General features: G+C 39.1%; 1 protein-coding gene across 1 annotated transcript in view; it reads left to right on the top strand.

Annotated features, from left to right (window-relative positions):
- LOC118419501 (dachshund homolog 1-like) overlaps nt 1-20,260 on the top strand; it is a gene marked incomplete in the record, with an annotated part of 57,393 nt that overhangs the window by 12,719 nt on the left and 24,414 nt on the right. Inside the window, 1 exon segment of the mRNA XM_035825907.1 lies at nt 7,413-7,534. Within this exon segment, the coding sequence (XP_035681800.1) occupies nt 7,413-7,534 (122 nt within the window).

The raw sequence follows: 20,260 nt of genomic DNA, 5'->3' as shown, positions 1-20,260 counted from the left end.
TAACTTGACAGCGATACAACAGGATGGTCTCCAAGCAAACGTGTCAGCTGGACAAAAAAAGAGAAGAATAAGTTGCCACAGGATGTCAGTCTTTTGCAGTCTATCCAACTGTCACCGATGGCCGGTCAATTCACTCCTAGGCTTTCATGTAGTACTTTTATTCCTAACTTGGCCAATGTCCCCTATTGCTGTTCAGCCAAGCCGGAGTCTTGTAGGAGGGTCTGCATGGGGGGTCCCGACAACAATTTACGCTGAATTCAGAAGAACCCCTATGTACTACGCTAAGTCATGGAAGGCAATTATGCTTAATTTGGTCGCCTCGCTACGAATTACGTAGATGAGATGGTTTTCCCTACGAGTTACGGGAAATAAAAATAGCCACTCTACGTCATACGGAAAATAGCATGCAGACACTCTTGTAGAGACTACAACAGGAGGAGAAAAAAAGACAAGCTGAAGCCCCATGACAGATCTAGGAAGGCACCTGCTTATTTAAGCTTTGGAATGTCAGATCTTGTTCCATGACCTTGTAGCGTAGACAGCGGGAAGTAGATGTCACGGTCAGCCATTCCTTCTTGTCACCCAGGGCTTAGAGTGATCCGCAGGGTTTCTCCCCATTTACCTTGACAAAAAGAAAGGGAAACGCAGAAGGAAACGAGCCCACCTGCGAGCTGAGGGTTATTTATACTACTGTTAGTAGAACTTGTCACTTGGCTTTTGTCAGCGGAAGCACCCAGGGAGTGGCATTGTGTTGCAGGAATAACAAAAACATGCCATTGTCAGAGTGAAGCACACACAAGGAGTATTTAGATTTTCTTCTGTTTTCCTTAAATTTTTGGCACAACGTCAAAAGAACTTGAAAGGGTGAAGTTTGTCCTGAAAAATTGTAGAAGCACAAATACTATATCATGTTTAACATGATATAGATTCATCCATGATAATGGCAGTGAAGAACATGCAACAAGTGTTCTCTTCCAGTATCTCTGAATCCTTAAAGATGTTGGAGGACTTTTAAGAATGAAATTTCTTGTTTAGAATTGTTGATTGCAGGGCCAAAATATTTTTAGTACAAGCCTGTAAGATCTGTATCTTCACCTGTGTCCTGGTGTCAATTTGTTGTCGGTATCTCAAAATTGCAGGGAACTGATAAAACTGATTTGAAAAAATTGGTTGCAAAAGTCAGTGTTTCAGATTTTGTATCTACATCTGTGTCCCATTGTCAGTTAGTTTTTGGTCCTCCAGTATCATAAAAACAAAGAGCTAAGCTTTAATTGTAAAACTTGTTTATGGAAGTTTTCATTTCTAGCAAAAAACGGTTAAACTTGGCAACTTTTTTTGTTTGAATTCAGTGTATTGTAATATTGCTTTGTTGACAGTTGATCTATCCAACCTCATGAGGAATTTAAGGTGATTTTCCAAGTAATTAGAATCATTGAGAATCCATCCATCAAAGTGACACCTGTACCCTGTAATCAGGGCTGACCACATACTATAGCCAGGCCTGACCACAGGCATCCAGAGTCAGGAACAAAACATGCTGGACAATTTCTAGTTCTTCCAGTAACCCATGAAGTCTAGCAGAGACTTAACGCTAGTTCACCTTTAATCGTGGGGTACATATACTCTTTGATTAAAAAACTGGGTATTTTGGGATATGAAGTTGACAGACTGGTTTTAAATTGGATTATTTTCAAAATACGGCACTGCAGTTTGATTGAAACCAATGTCTGTCACCTTGATATCCCTAAATGTTGTATTTTGAAAGCAACAGATATAGGTTTCCCCTTGGATAAAGGGGAACTAGTGTTACCAGTTGCACACTGGAGTCTACAGTACCCTACATGATAGTTGTCTTAATTACTAAAGCAGTGGGGTTTTGGACTTTAGTTAAGGATGACGACTATGCGGATACATGCTGCCATCAAAAGTATAGTTTCCAAATGTGTAATCAAAAGTATAGTTTCCTAGTGTGTATTACTCCCTATTTATTTTCCAAGATGAGCCACACAATTAAAAGTCAAAGGTGAAAGTGTTGAATATTTTGGAAGCTTATTTTCCTCTCTTGTTAGGTTGCAATTATCTATTCTAAAAGTTACCTTTAGCCTGTTTACCATTCATTTGTTCAATAGTTAAAGCCTTTCTTTAACTGGGTCTAGTAGTAGGGTCCTCAATATGAGGCTGAGAAGTTAGAGTAAAGTTTTGTGTAGACAAGTGCCAAGAATGTAGTTTACATTTCAGAGTAAACAGAACAGGCAAGTGTTTATCCCCTGCGAAGGAATAATTGTTTTAATCACTTCCTATTGTCTGTGCGGATTCTGAAGTGCGACATTTCAAGTCTGCCCCCTCCAGCTGAAATATTTGCGTAGAAAATGAATGGCTTCTGCTCCAAGCGATGAAAGGGGCTGGGTTTCCCCTTACATTTAGTCAGCTGCGGTTGAAGATGTTTTCAAAGAGATGCTTAGGATGCTTGGCCAACATGGACTCTATAGGATTTAAGTCACACCAGCTTTGTTTCCTGGTTTTCAGGCAGTTCTAATTAAAATTTGAGTGTTGAGGTACTGGAATAATGTAATGGAAACTATTTACAGATGTACTTACATCTATAATTCTTAGCTTTAAACATAGTTCTAACACACAAAAATACAGTCAAGCTGTCTTCTACATGTAAGCATTAACTAACCAAAATGTTCCTAGGAAGTAACATGCTTTTGGACAATTCTTAAACAGTAGGTATGCTAAATTTGATCTAAGGTAACCTTACTTCTTATTTTTTCCAAGATCCAAGCTGAGAATTCCCTTGGCCTGAAAGTTGCAGTGCAAGTGTTTCTTTTCTAGAGATGTGGTGGCTATTGCCAATTGTCCGGCCGCCTTTTCGAAAAGCAATTTTGACCATTGGATTGCAGTCGGGGATGATGTATTGTGTTATTGCTTTCCTATTCCTGTTGTATTTCTAAACCAATTCTCCGCTATTGCCCGCTGCCTGTTAGCCAACTTTGTTCAAGGCCAATACGGGCATGACATTTAATTCACAAAGAGTCCGGGCAGCTGAAGTTATTGTATTTCTCCGTAGCCTATTTCTGTGCGAGGCTTTTGATTATTTGACTGGAGTCAGAATTCTAATTCGTCCTCCCTTGTATATTTGGGATTATTGGAAACGTAATATCCCTTTCTTCGCAGTGCGAGGCTTTGGGAAATCCCAGCTCGAAGGCAAAATTGGACAGATGCAGATCAAATAGAAAATTTTCACAGTCACGCAGTTTCCTAAAAGGCAATTTGGCCCCATTGGATTCTGCCAGGAGTTGGTGTAATGGGTAGCACTCACACCTTATTTATTTCGTCCTAATCCCATTGTCGATAGCCGCCAAATGTCTGCCCGCCTGAAAAGAACTCATAAATACGAAAGGAAGAATTGTCCAGCATTGTGCATGGCCGCTTTTAGATGGTTCGGTAGGGTTGGTCGGTTCCAGCCGTCAATTTTGTTGTGAAGTGCCTTCATCTCAAAATACATGGTTGACAGGCGGTAAGAGATTGAACCAGCAATTTCTGATTTTGTGACTTACAATTCAATCGTACAAATAAATGTCCCAGTAGAATGTCACTGTTTGGTGATTTGTACAATTTTACCTCCAACATTTAAAAAAAGTTGTTGCTATCAATCTGATATCCTTACCAAAAGGGATTCAAAAGAATAAATGTTTGTAACACTGCTTTTTGTTTTCGCACCTCCTGGAAGGTGGAAGGAAATGCTATATCTGTCTGAATGATTTCTGGGCAGGGGGACTCAAGGCCAATAACGAAGATGGATACAGGGAAAGTTCGACTTTATTAGGGACTTCTAAATGCTCGTTCTAGTTCAGGAAAATATCGACCAATTTCCACGTCTCGGAGGGCATTTCTGTGCCAGCCCCGTGGAGCAGGAAACAGTGCATAAATATGGTGACAAATTTCAATGGTGCATTACAGTTATTGGTCCAGGCATCCCCCGATGTGTTATTGCCCCTTTGCGTTTCACCTGTGAATCCTAAAAGCATCCGAAATTGCCTCTCTTTATGTTACTTGGATTTTCCATTAGGCCTGCGGTGTGCAGGTGGGATATATAGATTCGGCGATATTAAAACAGATATGAAAATGAAGGCAAGTGTTTCGCTTAGATGGGTTAAAGGCAGAGATAGCTCAGCTGCGGAACAATTCCGCCCGATAATGCGGTATTGAATTCGGAACGGTAGCTCAACCCAATTTGATGAAACCCATTCAGATGTCTTTTCGCGAGGATGGAGAATTCATTTTCTGGTGTCGCTTCTCGTTTGTGAGCGAAACTTCTGCCTTTCATGTAGGAAAATTGAGGCAGCGAGATAAAACGGAACCCATCATTCTGTGCTGCCCCAAATTTGGGCAAATCACCCTCGCTACTGTGTGATCTTCCCTCTTATTAGGGGATCTAGTCGGCCTCATTTCCCCCCGATTATCACGGGTGTACAGATGGCGTTTATCTCACAAACGAAGAAGAAACTAATTCCTAAAGCGAGTAATTCCGTCTTATATTAGATGTTTTGTTGGCTGAGCCGGCAGACATCACGGAGCCGAACATAATTCACCTTTTTTGTCAAGACGGTAATAATCTAATAATTTCTGTGATTTTATTGGTTATCTGCCTTTATGATCGAAGCCGCGCAATATCTGAAGGAAGCAGCCTGCTGGTTTTGGTTATGAATGTGGGATCCTTGTTTTCCTGGGAGTGCAATATGAATTAAGATCACTCCATGGCAATTACAACTCTGGCAATCTCCGTAGCGTTGTTTTACTGCGATGATAATAAAGGGTCGACACCGGAGCCAAAGACGAATGAAAGGCAATGGGGGTGAAACAGTTGAAATTGAAAATTTTAATTCTGGTTTTATCCGCAGAGAAGATGAGTGATGAGGCAGGGTTTGGAAGGAATAACAGACTTTAGCTGGGTGATACATGTGTTATGTTTTGCTAGTTGGACTTGATGTTTCATTGAATGCAATATTGCTGCAATGTCATATGTTTTTTATTGTGACTTCTAGATATCATATTACATGTAACTGAACAGTTTGTAGAAGGGAGTTTCAAAGTCAAGTTGGTGTCTTAGTTAAACCCAACACACAAACAAGAATTTTGAATTTCAAATTTTTTTCCATTTTATGTATTTTCTTTAGCTTCAGAAAAACAAGTTTACTGGCCAGCTTTATTTTATACGAATGTTGTAACTTTTATCATTCTAATATTGTAACTTAAAGTTTATAGATCTATCATTCAAATATTGCAACTATTATATTATGATTGTAACTGTATGATACATAACATTTCATGAATTGTCATACAAATAATGTAAGTCATACCATCCTTGTTAAAATTTCATAAGAAATCGAAGACCCACTGATCAATCATGACCAAGTCGTAATGTGACATCTGACAGCGGAACTATGGGGGTTCTGGAGACTATCAACACACCTGGTTTCGTGGCCCATTATTTCATAATTTATTAATATTCTTAGGTTAAGATGGTTGAAGCTTCCTCTATATAGTTGTCAAAATCTAAGCTGCTGTCTTCTGATTGCATTATTGAAAGCTTTTTGTTTGCGGATTTGGAATTAGCACTGGTCAGTTTGTCCTTGGGAAGTCACTTTCCTAGTGTCAACACTAGTTCACCTATATCTGTGGGGTTACCTATATCCGTTGTTTTAAAAAACAGGGTATTTAGGGGTCATGATGGACGGTGGTTTTAAATTGTAATATTTTGCAATTTGAAACCACCATCCGTTGACTTGAATCCTTTAATACCCTGCTTTTGAAAACAATGAATACAGGTCACCCTACGGATAAAGGTGAACTAGCATTGTAAAAGTGTTTGCTTTGTTATTGAAAAATTGAAGAATAAAAAAATTGAAAATATATGGCTTGTGATTCCTGTCTAATGTATCATTAATGAAAAAGAGAAGATTGATCTTCCCTCAGTGCATTACAGGAAATTGTGTACTGAAATTGAAAAGGAGCTTATCGTAATGGGCTGCATTTTCTTTTTGAATTGTCCCTGATAGCAGTTATTGTACAGTCAAATCACAACTTGAATATGCACTATTCATAAATAGAAGTCATATTGAAGTCTGCTAATGAAAGAATTCTTTGATACAGTCTTCAAAAGACTGTTATGATTAGGTATGAATCATTTGATTTCACATGGAGAGATTAGGCTGGATATTCAGAATTCTTCCTTGCTTTTTTTAATTTCTCAATTACTCGCACTGTTACAGGTACCAACATATGAAAAATTGCAAAAGACGTATATGTGAATAAGGGTTCATTGGTGACATTGTTAAGATGCACTTTTTCAGTACACAATTTGAAGCTCTGGCCAATATGCTTTCAATCAGTCTCTGATAGATATAAAAAGCTTGTTGGTGAACACATAACTTCATATACAGAAATAGTGTATAGAAACTTGTTACAATGCAAAAGACATATTTTACTCCCTCAATAAACTTTAGACAATCGGGTAATAAGATATACCAAATGTAATTTATCAAGCAACACTCCAAAATCATATCCAGTTGCTTGAGTGACTATTACTTGGCATAACATATTTTACTCCTTTCAATGAGTGTTTCAACCAAAGATTACAGTCATGGCTGTTGTGTAGTATATCAGCTAAGATCACATATTATCAAGTGGGTGGTCCGTTGGATGGATGCCAGTTGGGTTTGTTCTTGATGTTGGTTACACTTGAGCGTTTCAGGGGGGGGGGGGGGGAGGAAACAACTGGCCAGATACATGTAGTATAGAGGTAATGAAAAGAAAGGTATTTGAATTTGCACTGTATCATTCTGCTTATTAACTTAATCTCCAAGCAGAGGTTAGTCTCTGATTGTTTTTGACACTTTTTGTGCATTTTTATCAGGCTTTGTATATTATATCGTTTTCATAAAGAAAACGGTACAAAAATGCATAAAGAGTTTTAAGCTACCTGTGTGTGAAAGAATGTGCAAATAATGCATGTCAAACGTGGTGGAAGACGAAACACATTTTATGTCAAACTGCTCTTTCTACGATCACAAAATTTAAAAGAAAAGAGCTGTTCGAAGAGGCCACCAAATTCCAACCAAACTTCTTTACATTCACTGACAAAAAACAATTCTCCTTCTAACACATAATAGAAAAGATGGGCTCTTTCGTCTTCCACTGTCTTTGAAAAAGGAGCCGAACCCAATAACCCAGGATCTAGAGATGGCTTTTACTAGTTTTAGACTATAGTAGACACTTGTGATATTGTTTTTACACTGTTTGAATCTCTCATGTTACCTGCAACTAGCCCAGGGGCACGAATTTGCAATAAACTTTACATTATTAACTGTCAACTCACCTGCCTTCGTTTTTTCCCTCTCCCTCTGCAGTAGCCGTCCCGGCCGGCCGCCGAAGCGAGCCCAGCCCCCCCTGATGCCCCCCCTCATCCACGACCACAAAAAGTTGCACCTGGAGAACGGAGACTTCGACTTCACGGGACACACACCTATAGGTAAGCTGCTCACCTGGACAACAGGTAGCACTAGTTCACCATTATTCTTCGGTAACCTATATCCGTTGTTTTTAAAAACAGGGCATTTATGGATAACAAGTCGACAGAAAGTGATTTCAAACTGTATTTGTTTTCCATGTCAAACTGCAATATTTTTTATATGTGCAGTTTGTAACCACCTTCCATCAACTTGATATACCTTAATATCTTGTTTTTACAAATAGCGGATATAGGTTACCCTGCAGATAAAGGTGAACTAGCGTTAGTACAATTCAAACCCCTTAGAATTGTGCTTTTAGCTTCTCTTGTCGCCACAGACAGATAAAATGCAGGAGAGGACCGTGAGGTAGAAGAATAGAATCTTTTGTATCTTACTTAAGTTAAGTACTAACTAAAGCCATGCCAATTCAAGTTGTTGGTTCTTGTTGGTTCCTGTAAAATATGAAAACAAAGCTTGAGCACCAGTTTCATGCCTTGGTGCACTCAGTTTTATACCTTGAATACAGTCATATTGAAAAATTTCCCTCCCTGTCCTCTCCTTTTTTGATATTCGCTTGCTTCAAACTTAAAATATCAAAACGTAACCAAAAACCAAAGAAGCGATTGGTGTGGCCTACAGTTCATTAGAAAATTCTGCTAGTCCACTTTCTGACAGAAAAAGATTCCCTGCCAGACAGTCCAAATGGAGAGTTTATAGAACAGCCAGAGTAACACTTTCTGGCACAGGGTCATGTTCTGGAGCACCAGGGGATTACAGTAATTCAGAGGTGCAAGTTGTAATACATTCCTCAGCCTCCTACCTGTTGACAGACTCAAAGCCACACACAGGTGATACTGTATGACGTTATGGGTGGTAGGTGTCAGAAAAGGGTCTGAACGTGTGCTTACCTGGCATTACCCCTCCTTTCGATCCACAATACTGATTAATCTCATTGGACTATATGTATTCTAAAGAACTTGTATTCTAAGGAACTTGTATTCTAAGGAACTTGTATTCTAAAGAACTTGTAGTCTAAAGAACTTGTATTCTAATGAAATGTGTTCTAAAGAACTTGTATTCTAAAGAAATGTGTTCTATAGAAACACAATAACTTTGAGACATGTTTAGGGAAACAAAACACAACTGGTAGGAGATAGTGGATGCTATCTAAAATGTCTAACGGTTACAAAACTGATGTTGTGGTTGCTTATTTAAGCATTGGAGTTCTTACCAAGCCCATTCCGTCTCTCCAGTCTATTGTGAGTGCAGATAATTCTTCCAGTATAATTTGCATCCAGTTGCTTGAGCAAATTGTGTATTGTTTATCTTATTACCTGGAAGTCTAATCTTCATTGACCTTCAAGTGTTTTAAGCATATTTAAAGATTAAGGTGTCATTGTAAGATAGAGTTAGAATCTGTTCATGTGATGCCATGTTGAAGAGAGATAAGGTTTTCTATCATTTAAAGTTACTTAAGAGGAAGTAGACCCTATTTATACAGCTAAACTCTCAGGTTTACTCTTATAGTTTTATCTTTCTTTCCGGTGGCTTATGATTACGAATTCAATAAGCGGAACCAGAAATGGAGTCAGCGCTAATTCTGTCATGAAGCGATGATGATGTTGTTTTTGTCTTGATGATCAAAACTACTTCACGGTTCCGTAATTGCTTTTGCGGAGGAGTCAGACATGATTAGTCAGAAGCGTGAACAATCGTTGCATGATATGAAAGTTGAGTCAATGTCAGATTAATATGTTTGCTGCGACAGGGTTTTAAATGACTGTGTGAGGCATGACTGTCTGCCATCGGTATTAGGATCCTTCTGTGTCGCTTGTTGCTTTCAAAGCGTATCTGTGAGTCATGTCAAGAAGAGAAAGGATGGTACAGATCACATTAAGATACTGATGATAATCAAGGCTTAATTATCGGGATAATTATGATTGGACTTATGGTTGTTTACAGGTGGTGATAATGTTTCTGCGATATGCTGGTGTGCAGTTTTGGGCACGTCTGCTTTAATGACAGTGACAATGACAATGACGATGATGTCTATTGCATATCCATTCCCAACATGGGATTAGTTTGATATTGAAAGTAAAAGTGAATTGCTATAATGACAATGACAATGACAATGACAATGATCTTCCTTGCATATCCATGCCCAACATGGGCTAAGTGCACTGACTGGTTTGGCAGCATCGTTTTGGTGAGTTTGGACTCATCATTTTGTCTGAGATTCAAGGAAAGAAAGGGCAGCAGATTAAGATAATGATAAAGACCTAATGACTCAGGTAATTAGCATTATCTTATTGGGTGTTTACATACTAACAAATGATGTGAAATACAGGCATCACTAGGCCTTGAGCTGCTCTAGATCTAACTACATTGTAATGAAGCTGTGAAGAAGAGAGTCAAAGAATGGATTAGCTAAAGATGCAAATGGTAATTAAGACTTTTTCATAAAAATAAGTGGACTGTAAACGTAGTATTTACATAATAACAAGTGAAAATGTTTTGTAATATACAGACAACAGTAGCTATCATATGTACAGGTGCATTTTGAGCTGTAAACAGTGTAATGGGTCATTGTGTCAAGGAATGGAAGATTACCAAAAGATACTAATAGTAATTAAGCCTTCTTCATTAAGATAATTAGAACATTGACGTCATAACAACAGATAATGTTTCTATGAAACACATGCATCAGTAGCTATATGTATCGGTGCATTCTGAGCTGCTCTTTAATAGTAATGAGTCATTGTGTAGGAGAGAGTCAAGAAATGGAACGTTATCAGATGCAAATGGTAATTAAGACTTTAATATTCATGAAGATAATTAAAATGTTTATGTAAAAACAACTGATGATGTCTCTGTAAAATACTACATGTAGGTCTGTTAAGGTGCTTGAAGTAATGAGTCATTGTATAACTTGGACTAGTTAGAGTCAACATCGTCGCAAGGCAGAGAGAGTACAGACATGTGTGATACCTTAAGATACATCAATGTATGCAGTTGTGAAGACATAATCATTAGGAATCATTAGGATAATAAGACTGTTAACATGACAACAATGATTACGTTTCTGTGAAATACAGGCATCAGTAGCCATATGTACAGACTGTTAAAAAGGTGTGTTTTGAGCTGCTCTTAATAATGAGACATTGTATAGCTTAGAGTCAACATCGTCGCAAGGCCGAGAGAGTACAGACATGTGTCCATCAGTACTGGGGTCACAACTGCAGCTTTTATTTCAAGACTGGCACAATAGGTTTATTTGGAAAGATTTGGCCTGGAATGTGTCATGCTTTTAGCGGGGTGTGGGTAACAGGCTAGGGGAAAATATGCCTTTGTTGTTGGTGACATTTGTTAGTATTTTAGTCCATGGGAGATGTCATTCTAAACCGGTGAGCTAATTCAGTCAAAATACAACGTGGCTCGTCTCAGTGTGATCGGCATACGTAATGGTTTCTGTGCGAGTGGCTTTGGGAGAGTTGCGTTGTTATCGGGCTGATCAAATTTACACTTCAGAAATCCCTGCCTGCTGTCTGCATCAGGAAAATAATCTGTTCCGCCAAACAAATGATATTTACATTAGTTATAAGACTGTTTATCTGTAAGGAGTGTATGACAGATGTTTTCTCAGGCTTGTCTTAACTTTTAGAAGTAAATACAAACTTCTGTAAATAAATCCCACTTAACCCAGAAATTTTGTCAGATCCTTTTGTGACAAGATAGATGAAATTTTAGCATTGCAATGTTTTTTGGCCTCTTCAAACCAGTGATACTCAGTGACTTCAACTCAGGTTTTATTTATCTAACATAAACTTTTTTTACAAGTAAACACAAACTCATATCTGTGTCCTAATTCTGTCAACCCACAACTTCAAAGACTAGTGAAAGTGATAGTAACATATTGGGATGAAAACAAGTTGTTAGGGTCATCTAGATAGTAAAACTGTGGATGTCCTCCCAGCTCATCTACGAAACTGGGCACGTCAAAAGCAAATAAAAGTGGTAATAATTGATTAAATGAAAGATAGTCCTTTATTGATCATTCATGCTTCAATCGAACGTTTTAAGTTAAGGGCTGGGAATATAGGCCATCTAAATGTATAACTTAACAAACATTAAAGTAACATAGGAAAGTATAGACAATACATTGTAGGCAAAACTTCTTTTCACCTATTTGTACATTTTTAGATGTGGGAACAGATAATGAAAATTCATCCATTACATTTAGACAGTTTTCTTTGATGAAATAAAAAAGTATTTATCTTTGTCATGATACAGATTACAACCAACCTAACATGTGGAAAAGACTGACTTGTCAGATCACCCAGAAGTTCTTTGTGTTATTTCAGACATTCTTCCAGTTGACATGTTGGTGACACGGCCCAGGGTCTGCTCATCTTCTGGTCACATAATCCCTCGCTTTTCCAACATGGCCATATATGGCTGGTTACTATGCTTCCTCACAGGTCAGACTATATTTCAGAGCTGTATAAAATGACCTCTGAGTTAATGCAAACATTCTGGAGGTCAGAGAGGTCGTGGTCACAACTGGAGGGGTGAGAGAGTACTGAGAGGGGTTCCATTTGTTAGACTGGTCTACCCTGCCCTCAAACCAGGCAGAGATGTGAACGCAGGCTGATGAGTGTACCTTGTTTATGACACCTGAGAACTGGCTCTTAATTTGCTTGGAGCCTTGATCAGTCAGTGACTGGCAACAGACAATGCCATTCCCAACATATGGTCAGTTCATGAGGAATCCTTGGAACAGAATGTACTAGCTATTTGTTCACTCTCTCCATGCAAAACATGATTGCCATTTGTTAGGCTGGTCTCCCCTGCCCTCAAACTAGGCAAAGATGTGAACGCAGGCTGATGAGTGTACCTTGTTTATGACACCTGAGAATGGGCTCTTAATTTGCTTTAATTGAACCTTTCAGTCAGCTAAAGAAGAAGAAAGAGTCAGCGACTGGCAACAGACAATGCCATTCCCAACATATGGTCAGTTTATGAGGATTCTTCGGAACACAAAATAGCTGTTGATCACTCACTCCATATGCCAATCCATGCTAAACATGATGTCTAAGAATATATTACACACATAACTCTGAAGAGCGGCAACAGAACAACAACTTATCAAACTTCATTTAGAGACAAAGCAGTCTATATGGTATATAAACTTGATAATAGATAGAACACGAGATAGATATGATAAATAAATAAAAGTTTTCTTTAGACTTGAATGAATAGAGTGCCATTGATGACAAATGAAAGTGAAGAAATGCAGGTAAACTTATCAGCTTGATTGATAAATGCAACAAAAAAAATTACAAGTGTCTTAAGATTTTCATGCCTGATGTGTCAACACAAAAGGTGACACAGGGCTTTAAAGAGATAATTCTTATTCCAAGGTATTTGCCTATTCCTTTGTTCTCCGACACCCTTTTAATGTAGGGTGGAGTTAATTCTTTTTTTGCCTGGGGTCAAAACCTGATGCCAACTTGCCATGGCAGGTGAACAAAGTATGTATCCATAATCCAACCAACCAAATCCATACATTTGTACACTGATACTACATTGTAAATGAAGTTGAATCAATCTTTATTGCTGGATATTTATTCAGACTTTCAGACAGCATCCACTGTCTTTCATCAGTGGATTAAAAAAAAGTATAGACTTTCCAAGACTTTACAGATTTCTGAAGAAGAAATACTTCTCATAGTTTATTCTTATTGTAAGCTAAAGATTGCCTAAACTTTTATCCTTCAATTTCTTGGATGACTAATCTGCATAAGCGTACACGTACATTTTACATGACATCTGCAAGTTGAATCTGACATTCCTCTCTAAAGTTGAAGGCAAGTCCATTTGGCAGATGAAGCTGACTTCTCAATAAATAGATTGATATCCCCCCAGGGCTGTGTTGACCCAGTCCTGTCAGGGCTTGACAAGTGTCATAAGTCACCCCACTCCTGATCCCATGTAGGAATAGCCTGGTATCCAGCCATATTATGGCCCCAAAGTCTCTTCTGTCCTCTCCGCAAAATTGGTTTCAAATCAACCAGGGCTTGACGTATTTGTGGAGAGGACAGAAGAGACTCGGGAGCTATAATACGACTGGATACCAGGCTAATGTAGAAGGTTGAGGGAGAAAAAAGCTCAAGGCTCAGCTGAAAAGTTCATGCATCTGTTGAATTCATTGTGACAGAGGATCTTTGAAATTCAACTACAGTTTTTAGCAAAGAAAGTACAAACCTGAGCTTAAAAGTTCATCTGTGTTATTGATAGAATTCATTGTGACAGAGGATCTGCAGTTTCCAACTTTTAGCAAGCCTTGAAAGTTTGTCTCTTTGGTGTAGAATTCCTTGTGAAGTCCAAGGATCTTCAATTTTTTGACTCGAACAAGTTTTCGACTTCATCACCCTTATTAAAGTTGACTTTGTCAAAGAGTGAGATGAGAGAGATCAAGTTATGAAGGGCACTAAAATGTATGTCTCAAATGTTGTCTGCATGTGGCAGAAAGGTCTAACAATAAACATAAGTCAGCACCCAAGGCTGTAGTGTAGTTGTTGTATGACTACCTTTGTCTTGTATGACCTTCTCTAACTAGTCTAAGCTCCTGAAATACCTTTGATTGAATACATCATGTTAATGAAGGCCACACCTTCACAGTGTCTAAACCTCTTAGTAACAGTCACTAAGTACTAGTAACTTGTACCCACACAGAAAGATAAATCATAAAGGTAAGGCCATGACAATCTAAATCTAACTGAATAAAAATATTCTACCTGGATCAAGTATTTATGACTCCTAAATGTAGATGAACAACTTACTTATGATTTTTTACTAATACTAGAGGTGAAAGGAATGCTCCTTATCAACTTAAATATATATTTTGAGAAAGCTGTAAAACAGGCAACTGAATAATTTTTGCCTGTAACAAGTACATTGTATCCCTACTACTGCATTCTACTGTATAAACAAATCTATTTTTTTTTCTGAAATTTTCCTACCTTTAGTAGACCTGAACCAACGTAGTAACACCAAATCAGGATGTATCCAGCATGTAAGAAGATTTCAAATTTTACATATATTTTCAAAGAAGTATACATAATATATTATAAATTCACTACATGTATTACCATGCTAAGCCATACGTAGCATTTATTCCATCATGCAGATGAAACAACAAACTGATTACATATTGCCTAATGGGCCTTACTGATGCAGGATCATGTAATGTAGAAACTCCATTAAGACTCTAAAGGCCTGCCAATATCCTTCGCTGTCATTACCCTCGCAATGGCCTGGCTGTTTGTTTTTAATTTTCAGGCAAGGGTTATCGCCGGTTTGATCCCGTCTCTGTTGCTAGTTATCCGCAGTTGCAGGCAGTTATGAGTACTTTTGGCTCCGGAGAAGTTCTATCATCCGACGGGGAATGGGTGTTTTTATAATGGAAGGTGGTGCTTTTTGCAGAAAATTGCTGTACTGCTCTACTCTGTAATTGTACATATGAAGGCTATTTATACAATGGTGACTTACTATTAGGAGGTATCAGATAGAAGGTGGAATATTGATGTAGCTAATCCCTCTGTTTTGCACAGACTAGGTAGTCTTTTATTTTACCAAAATTTTATTCAGTATTGGACATTATTGGTGTGTCAGTGCTGATGAAATGCTTTTAATGAATAAATACTTTTTTCTTCTTCTAGTATTTGCAATTAGGACAGAAATGTATTAATAAACATGTATTATGGGTACATTTTCTAACTATTTGTAATTAAGACGGATCTTCTGTAATGGACTGTTAGTGCTTCCAAGAAATAAAGTTGCTGTAATTTTTCTAGATTTACATTTCCACATTTTTTAGTACATGATTTTCAACAATGGTTTCTAGTTTTATGACAACCACAAATGTTTTTATTCCTTTGTGTGACGCAGCACAAGTTGCAGTCATAGTGTCTACACACATGTATGTGTGTAGGTTTATGGAGCTACATCATTTTTAACTTTGGTTTTTAGTTTTTACGACAGCCACAAATGTCGTTTTTATCCCTCTGTGTGACGCGCTGCCACTCGTTTTACTGTCCTCCGCAGAGTAGTGAATGTGCTTTGTCCAAAATAAAAGCAGATTTGACCGAATTTAGTTAATTTCCCTGTCTACATCATTTTTCACGGCGCCCAGAGTAGCCGTTGTGGCGCCCAGGAGACACATTCGGCCCCTTCCATCTGGTCCCGCTGCCCGGCAAAGCTGATTCTTGACCCCCAAATTATTTTCTGGCCGCCGGAGTGTCAGGGGTTAAAAACCCATCATGAGGAGGCCTTTATGTGGGATGATAGCCCATTCGCCCATCCCTCCCTTCAACAGATATCCCAAAGTCATTACCCAGCCATCAAAAATCAGATGGCAATTCCTGCATCCAGCCCGATTTCATTACAGATGAGGGAGATACTGGATAAAAAGGGGTCAGTTTGCCTATTAATTAGACATTAGGGAGGAGGTAGGCAAGGCCTGGGCTATAGTATATAGCATCATCTCCGCTCGGATTCCAATTGGCGGAGCGTTGTGGTAAAAAAGAAAGTGATGGCGCCTTGTGAAAAATTGATGTCTCTTTTGTGGCTGTGACCAAATGATTTTCGCAGGGAGCTCCCTCACTGCTTAATCATTGATGCAGCTTAAAAGCAAGCTTCAATTAGAACAGGGGGAAGCGTATTTGTCTTTGAAGAGGGGAACATCTATCACGAATATGATGAGAGTCTTAGGACCCTGGCAACTCCCCGTTTCAAACAACCAGCGTTATTAGTGCTTCTCCCGAGACCTGCCCTCATTACTATTGTGATAACACCCCTTTTATCACCTGTCAATCTCTCGCACAAGTTTTTTATTGGGAGACAGAAAAGAATTGCTCCCGGTCTTTCTTGGTTATAGGGTGGTAATAGATCGGCTCGGCATGCGAGAAAGATTCAGCAATCGTACGTATACAGAAAAAGGGAAGGTTTTTCTCTGGCAGAAGTTTTTTATTGGGGGAAAGAGAAAAGAATTGCTCCCGGTCTTTCTTGGTTAAAGGGCGGTAATAGATTGTCTCGGCGTGCGAGAGAGGTTCGGCAATCGTACGTATACGGCAAAAAATATTAAAATTTTTAAAGTATCCAGAGGTAAAGAGTGAATCTTCTTCAAGCAAAAGGAATGGTTTTTCTCTGGCAGAAGTTTTTTATTGGGAGAGAAAAGAAAAGAATTGCTCCTGGTCTTTCTTGGTTATAGGGCGGTAATAGATCGGCTTGGCGTGCGAGAGAGGTTCGGCAATCGTACGTATACAGCAAAAAATATTAAAATTTTTAAAGTATCCAGAAGTAAAGACTGAATCTTCTTCAAGCAAAAGGAAAGGTTTTTCTCTGGCAGATGTTTTTTATTGGGAGAGAAAAGAAAAGAATTGCTCCTGGTCTTTCTTGGTTATAGGGCGGTAATAGATCGGCTCGGCGTGCGAGAAAGGGTCGGCAATCATATATAGCAAAAGGAGAGGGTTTTCTCTCCCAGAAGTTTTTTATTGGGAGAGAAAGGAAAAGAATTGCTCACGGTCTTTCTTGGTTAAAGGGCGGTAGTAGATCGGCTCGGCGTGCGAGAAGGGTTCGGCAATCATATACAGCAAAAGGAGAGGTTTTTCTCTTGAAGAAGTTTTTTATTGGGAGAGAAAAGAAAAGAATTGCTCCTGGTCTTTTTTGGTTATAGGGTGGTAATAGATCGGCTCGGCGTGCGAGAGAGGTTCGGCATTCATATACAGCAAAAGGAGAGGTTTTTCTCTTGCAGAAGTTTTTTTATTGGGAGAGAACTAAAAGAATTGCTCCGGGTCTTTCTTGGTTATAGGGCGGTAATAGATCGACTCGGCATGCCAGAAAGGTTCGGCAATCTTATATAGCAAAAGGAGAGGTTTTTCTCTGGCAGAAGTTTTTTATTGGGAGAGAAAAGAAAAGAATTGCTCCCGGTCTTTCTTGGTTATAGGGCGGTAATAGATCGGCTCGGCGTGCGAGAGAGGTTCGGCAATCGTACGTATACGGCAAAAAATATTAAGATTTTTAAAGTATCCAGAAGTAAAGAGTGAATCTTCTTCAAGCAAAAGGAAAGGTTTTTCTCTGGCAGAATTTTTTTTATTGGGAGAGAACTAAAAGAATTGCTCCCGGTCTTTCTTGGTTAAAGGGCGGTAATAGATCGGCTCGGCGTGCGAGAAAGGTTCGGCAATCATATACAGCAAAAGGAGAGGTTTTTCTCTCGCAGAAGTTTTTTATTGGGAAAGAAAAGAAAAGAATTGCTCCCGGTCTTTCTTGGTTACGGGGCGGTAATAGATCGACTCGGCGTGCGAGAAAGGTTCGGCAATCATATACAGCAAAAAAGGCAATCAGAAGAAATAATTAAAGTGGGCGAGGCGAACGCGTGTTTTGCTGACAAGCTTCACGCTGACCCGGTGGGACGGTAGATAATTACAAACTTACCATGTAAATTGTGAGCAGTATCATTATCTGTGGGTATGTTTATTGCATTTTTGTCAGGAAATGAGGAGGGGGCACGCGCTCCGTCCCAGATGCAATACTCCGCACACCGAGAAACCCCGATAAATGAGGATATTCCAGGCCTTCGGGTGATTAACTCTCGACATATTTCATCTTGTAATGGGTTTGTTATTGAAAATGAGACGGGGATAAAGTGGAGGTGATGTCAGCCGACGATACAATAACAGCAGCCGACTCGTTTTATGCCCTTCAAAGTTGCATGTTACAAGCCTTGTAAAGCCAAAACTTTATTGTGAAGGTAACCGATCTGCCATACCAGTGCTTGAAGTCGTAGGAACTGCTGCTTTGAACTGGTTTTATGAAAGCATGTTACGTTGTCGTGAAATGATAGCAAAACTCATAAATGAATTCTTATTTCTTCTCTAACGTGAAAGAGGTCTGTATACAGGGCGAAGTGATTGAGGATAAAAGCTTCTGAACAGTATTGCGTCTGAAAAGTTTTTTTACAGGACTGGCCCTGAAATTTGCAACAAAACTGGAAACACCACTTTAAATGTATTATCAGGTAATGAGAAATGAGTGGATAAAAAGCAACTTGAATGGGTCTAGTGATATTGGTAGAATAAAGAGACCCATAAAATAATGCATAAAACGACCTAGATGAAGGCATGAGCTTGTAACAAAACTAGAAACACCAGCTTAAATGTATTATTACAATTTATTGTGAATGAGAAATGGGAAATAAAAACTTGTATGGGACTAGGTAAGGTAAGGTAATACCAAAAGCGGCTTAAGTCGGTATAGTGATATTGTAAGAGTGATGAGGATCTTCAAATACTCATAAACTGACTTAGATAAAGATGTGATAGGAGAAATGTAAAAGTATAGAGCTTTCAAAGTCACCTCTAATACAATGTAGCTCAATGGTGTACATTAGACAGTACACTGAAGTATATGCTAAAGCCTAAATTTAAAATGCATTATAGAACGTTCAGATTGATTGTAGATTGGAAACTAGCTGCCATTGGAAACTAGCTTCCATTGCAGTCTTCGAGATGGGGTGAAACTCTCTTACACGGCAAATTCCCTTGCACAGCAAACTCATTTCCTCAGCAAACTCCCTTTCCCGGCACAAGAGAACCTAGCCAATGTTGATAATCGTGAACCAACCTCCCCCCTCAAAAAACAACAACAAAAAACAGCCCCATTCGAAGACTACACTGACTTCTTACGTGGTACTTTTTTTCACGGTATACAATACAATGGCTTGTTTTTGTACCTACTTTATTGTGTGGTAGAAACATTGCCTAATAGGAAAATGAAGGGATTATAATTCCTAGCAGTGTGTGTGTTGTTGTACCTGGTTATGCATGTGATGGAAGGGAAGATGGATGAGGGGACACATGAGCATTCTGGCTCCTGGTTGTCTAATCACTGACCATGTATGTAGATAGTACGTATATTTGTATGTACACCTGTGCGGGACTAGGAACAGATGGGTTAATCTGTGTCAGAAGCAATTAGAATGAGGCTTTGTATCGCTATCAGGGTTAAATGTTTTATTCTGTCCTAGCACTAAGGAAATGTGGTAACAGTGAAGCGAGCAAAAAACTGTAAGAAAGTCGAAAGTGGAAAATTGAAAAGAGGAAAATAAAGAACCGAGACAAGGAAATTTTGGGCCTAGCTTTTTGATGTATTGCCAAGTAATTACTACCTCATGTTATTCAATTCTTTTCTGGTATTTATCAATAAAGAAACTTTTGACTGAGATAACTTTATGTTAGCTGTAGCTAGAAGAAAAAAGTCACAAAATCTAATTTTTTTTCACGACCAAAAAAAGGACACTCGGCGCCAGCCGAGGGTTCTTACACTAATCGTAGCTTTCCAACGTTTCTCCCCGTTAGGGAGCAAATCCTCGGATTTGAAAGCCGTGTCGGGGGACAAGACATCCTCTTTAGTTTCGTCCAGTGGACTCCTTGCCATTCCACGCACCATACCTACCTCAGGGGACAAAAACCACTTCTTACCCAACGGGCTGGACCATCCCGTGTCCACGACGATCGCCGGACTTCCCTTTATGTTGCACGCGGCGGGGGCGATCCCACATTCCACCGCGTTCCTTAACGTACCTCACTCTCTCGCGGCCGTCTCCACGCAGTCAAGATTGCCCGTTGAGTCGTCGGCGTCCGTCATAAAATTCGACAGAAATGCTGCGGAAAACGAGCAACTGTCCC

This window comes from Branchiostoma floridae, chromosome 7 (genome assembly GCF_000003815.2).
Source record: "Branchiostoma floridae strain S238N-H82 chromosome 7, Bfl_VNyyK, whole genome shotgun sequence".
In the NCBI taxonomy this organism is placed as follows: domain Eukaryota; kingdom Metazoa; phylum Chordata; class Leptocardii; order Amphioxiformes; family Branchiostomatidae; genus Branchiostoma; species Branchiostoma floridae.
Note: the sequence above shows the minus strand (reverse complement) of the source record. Positions and strands in the feature narration are given on the sequence as shown.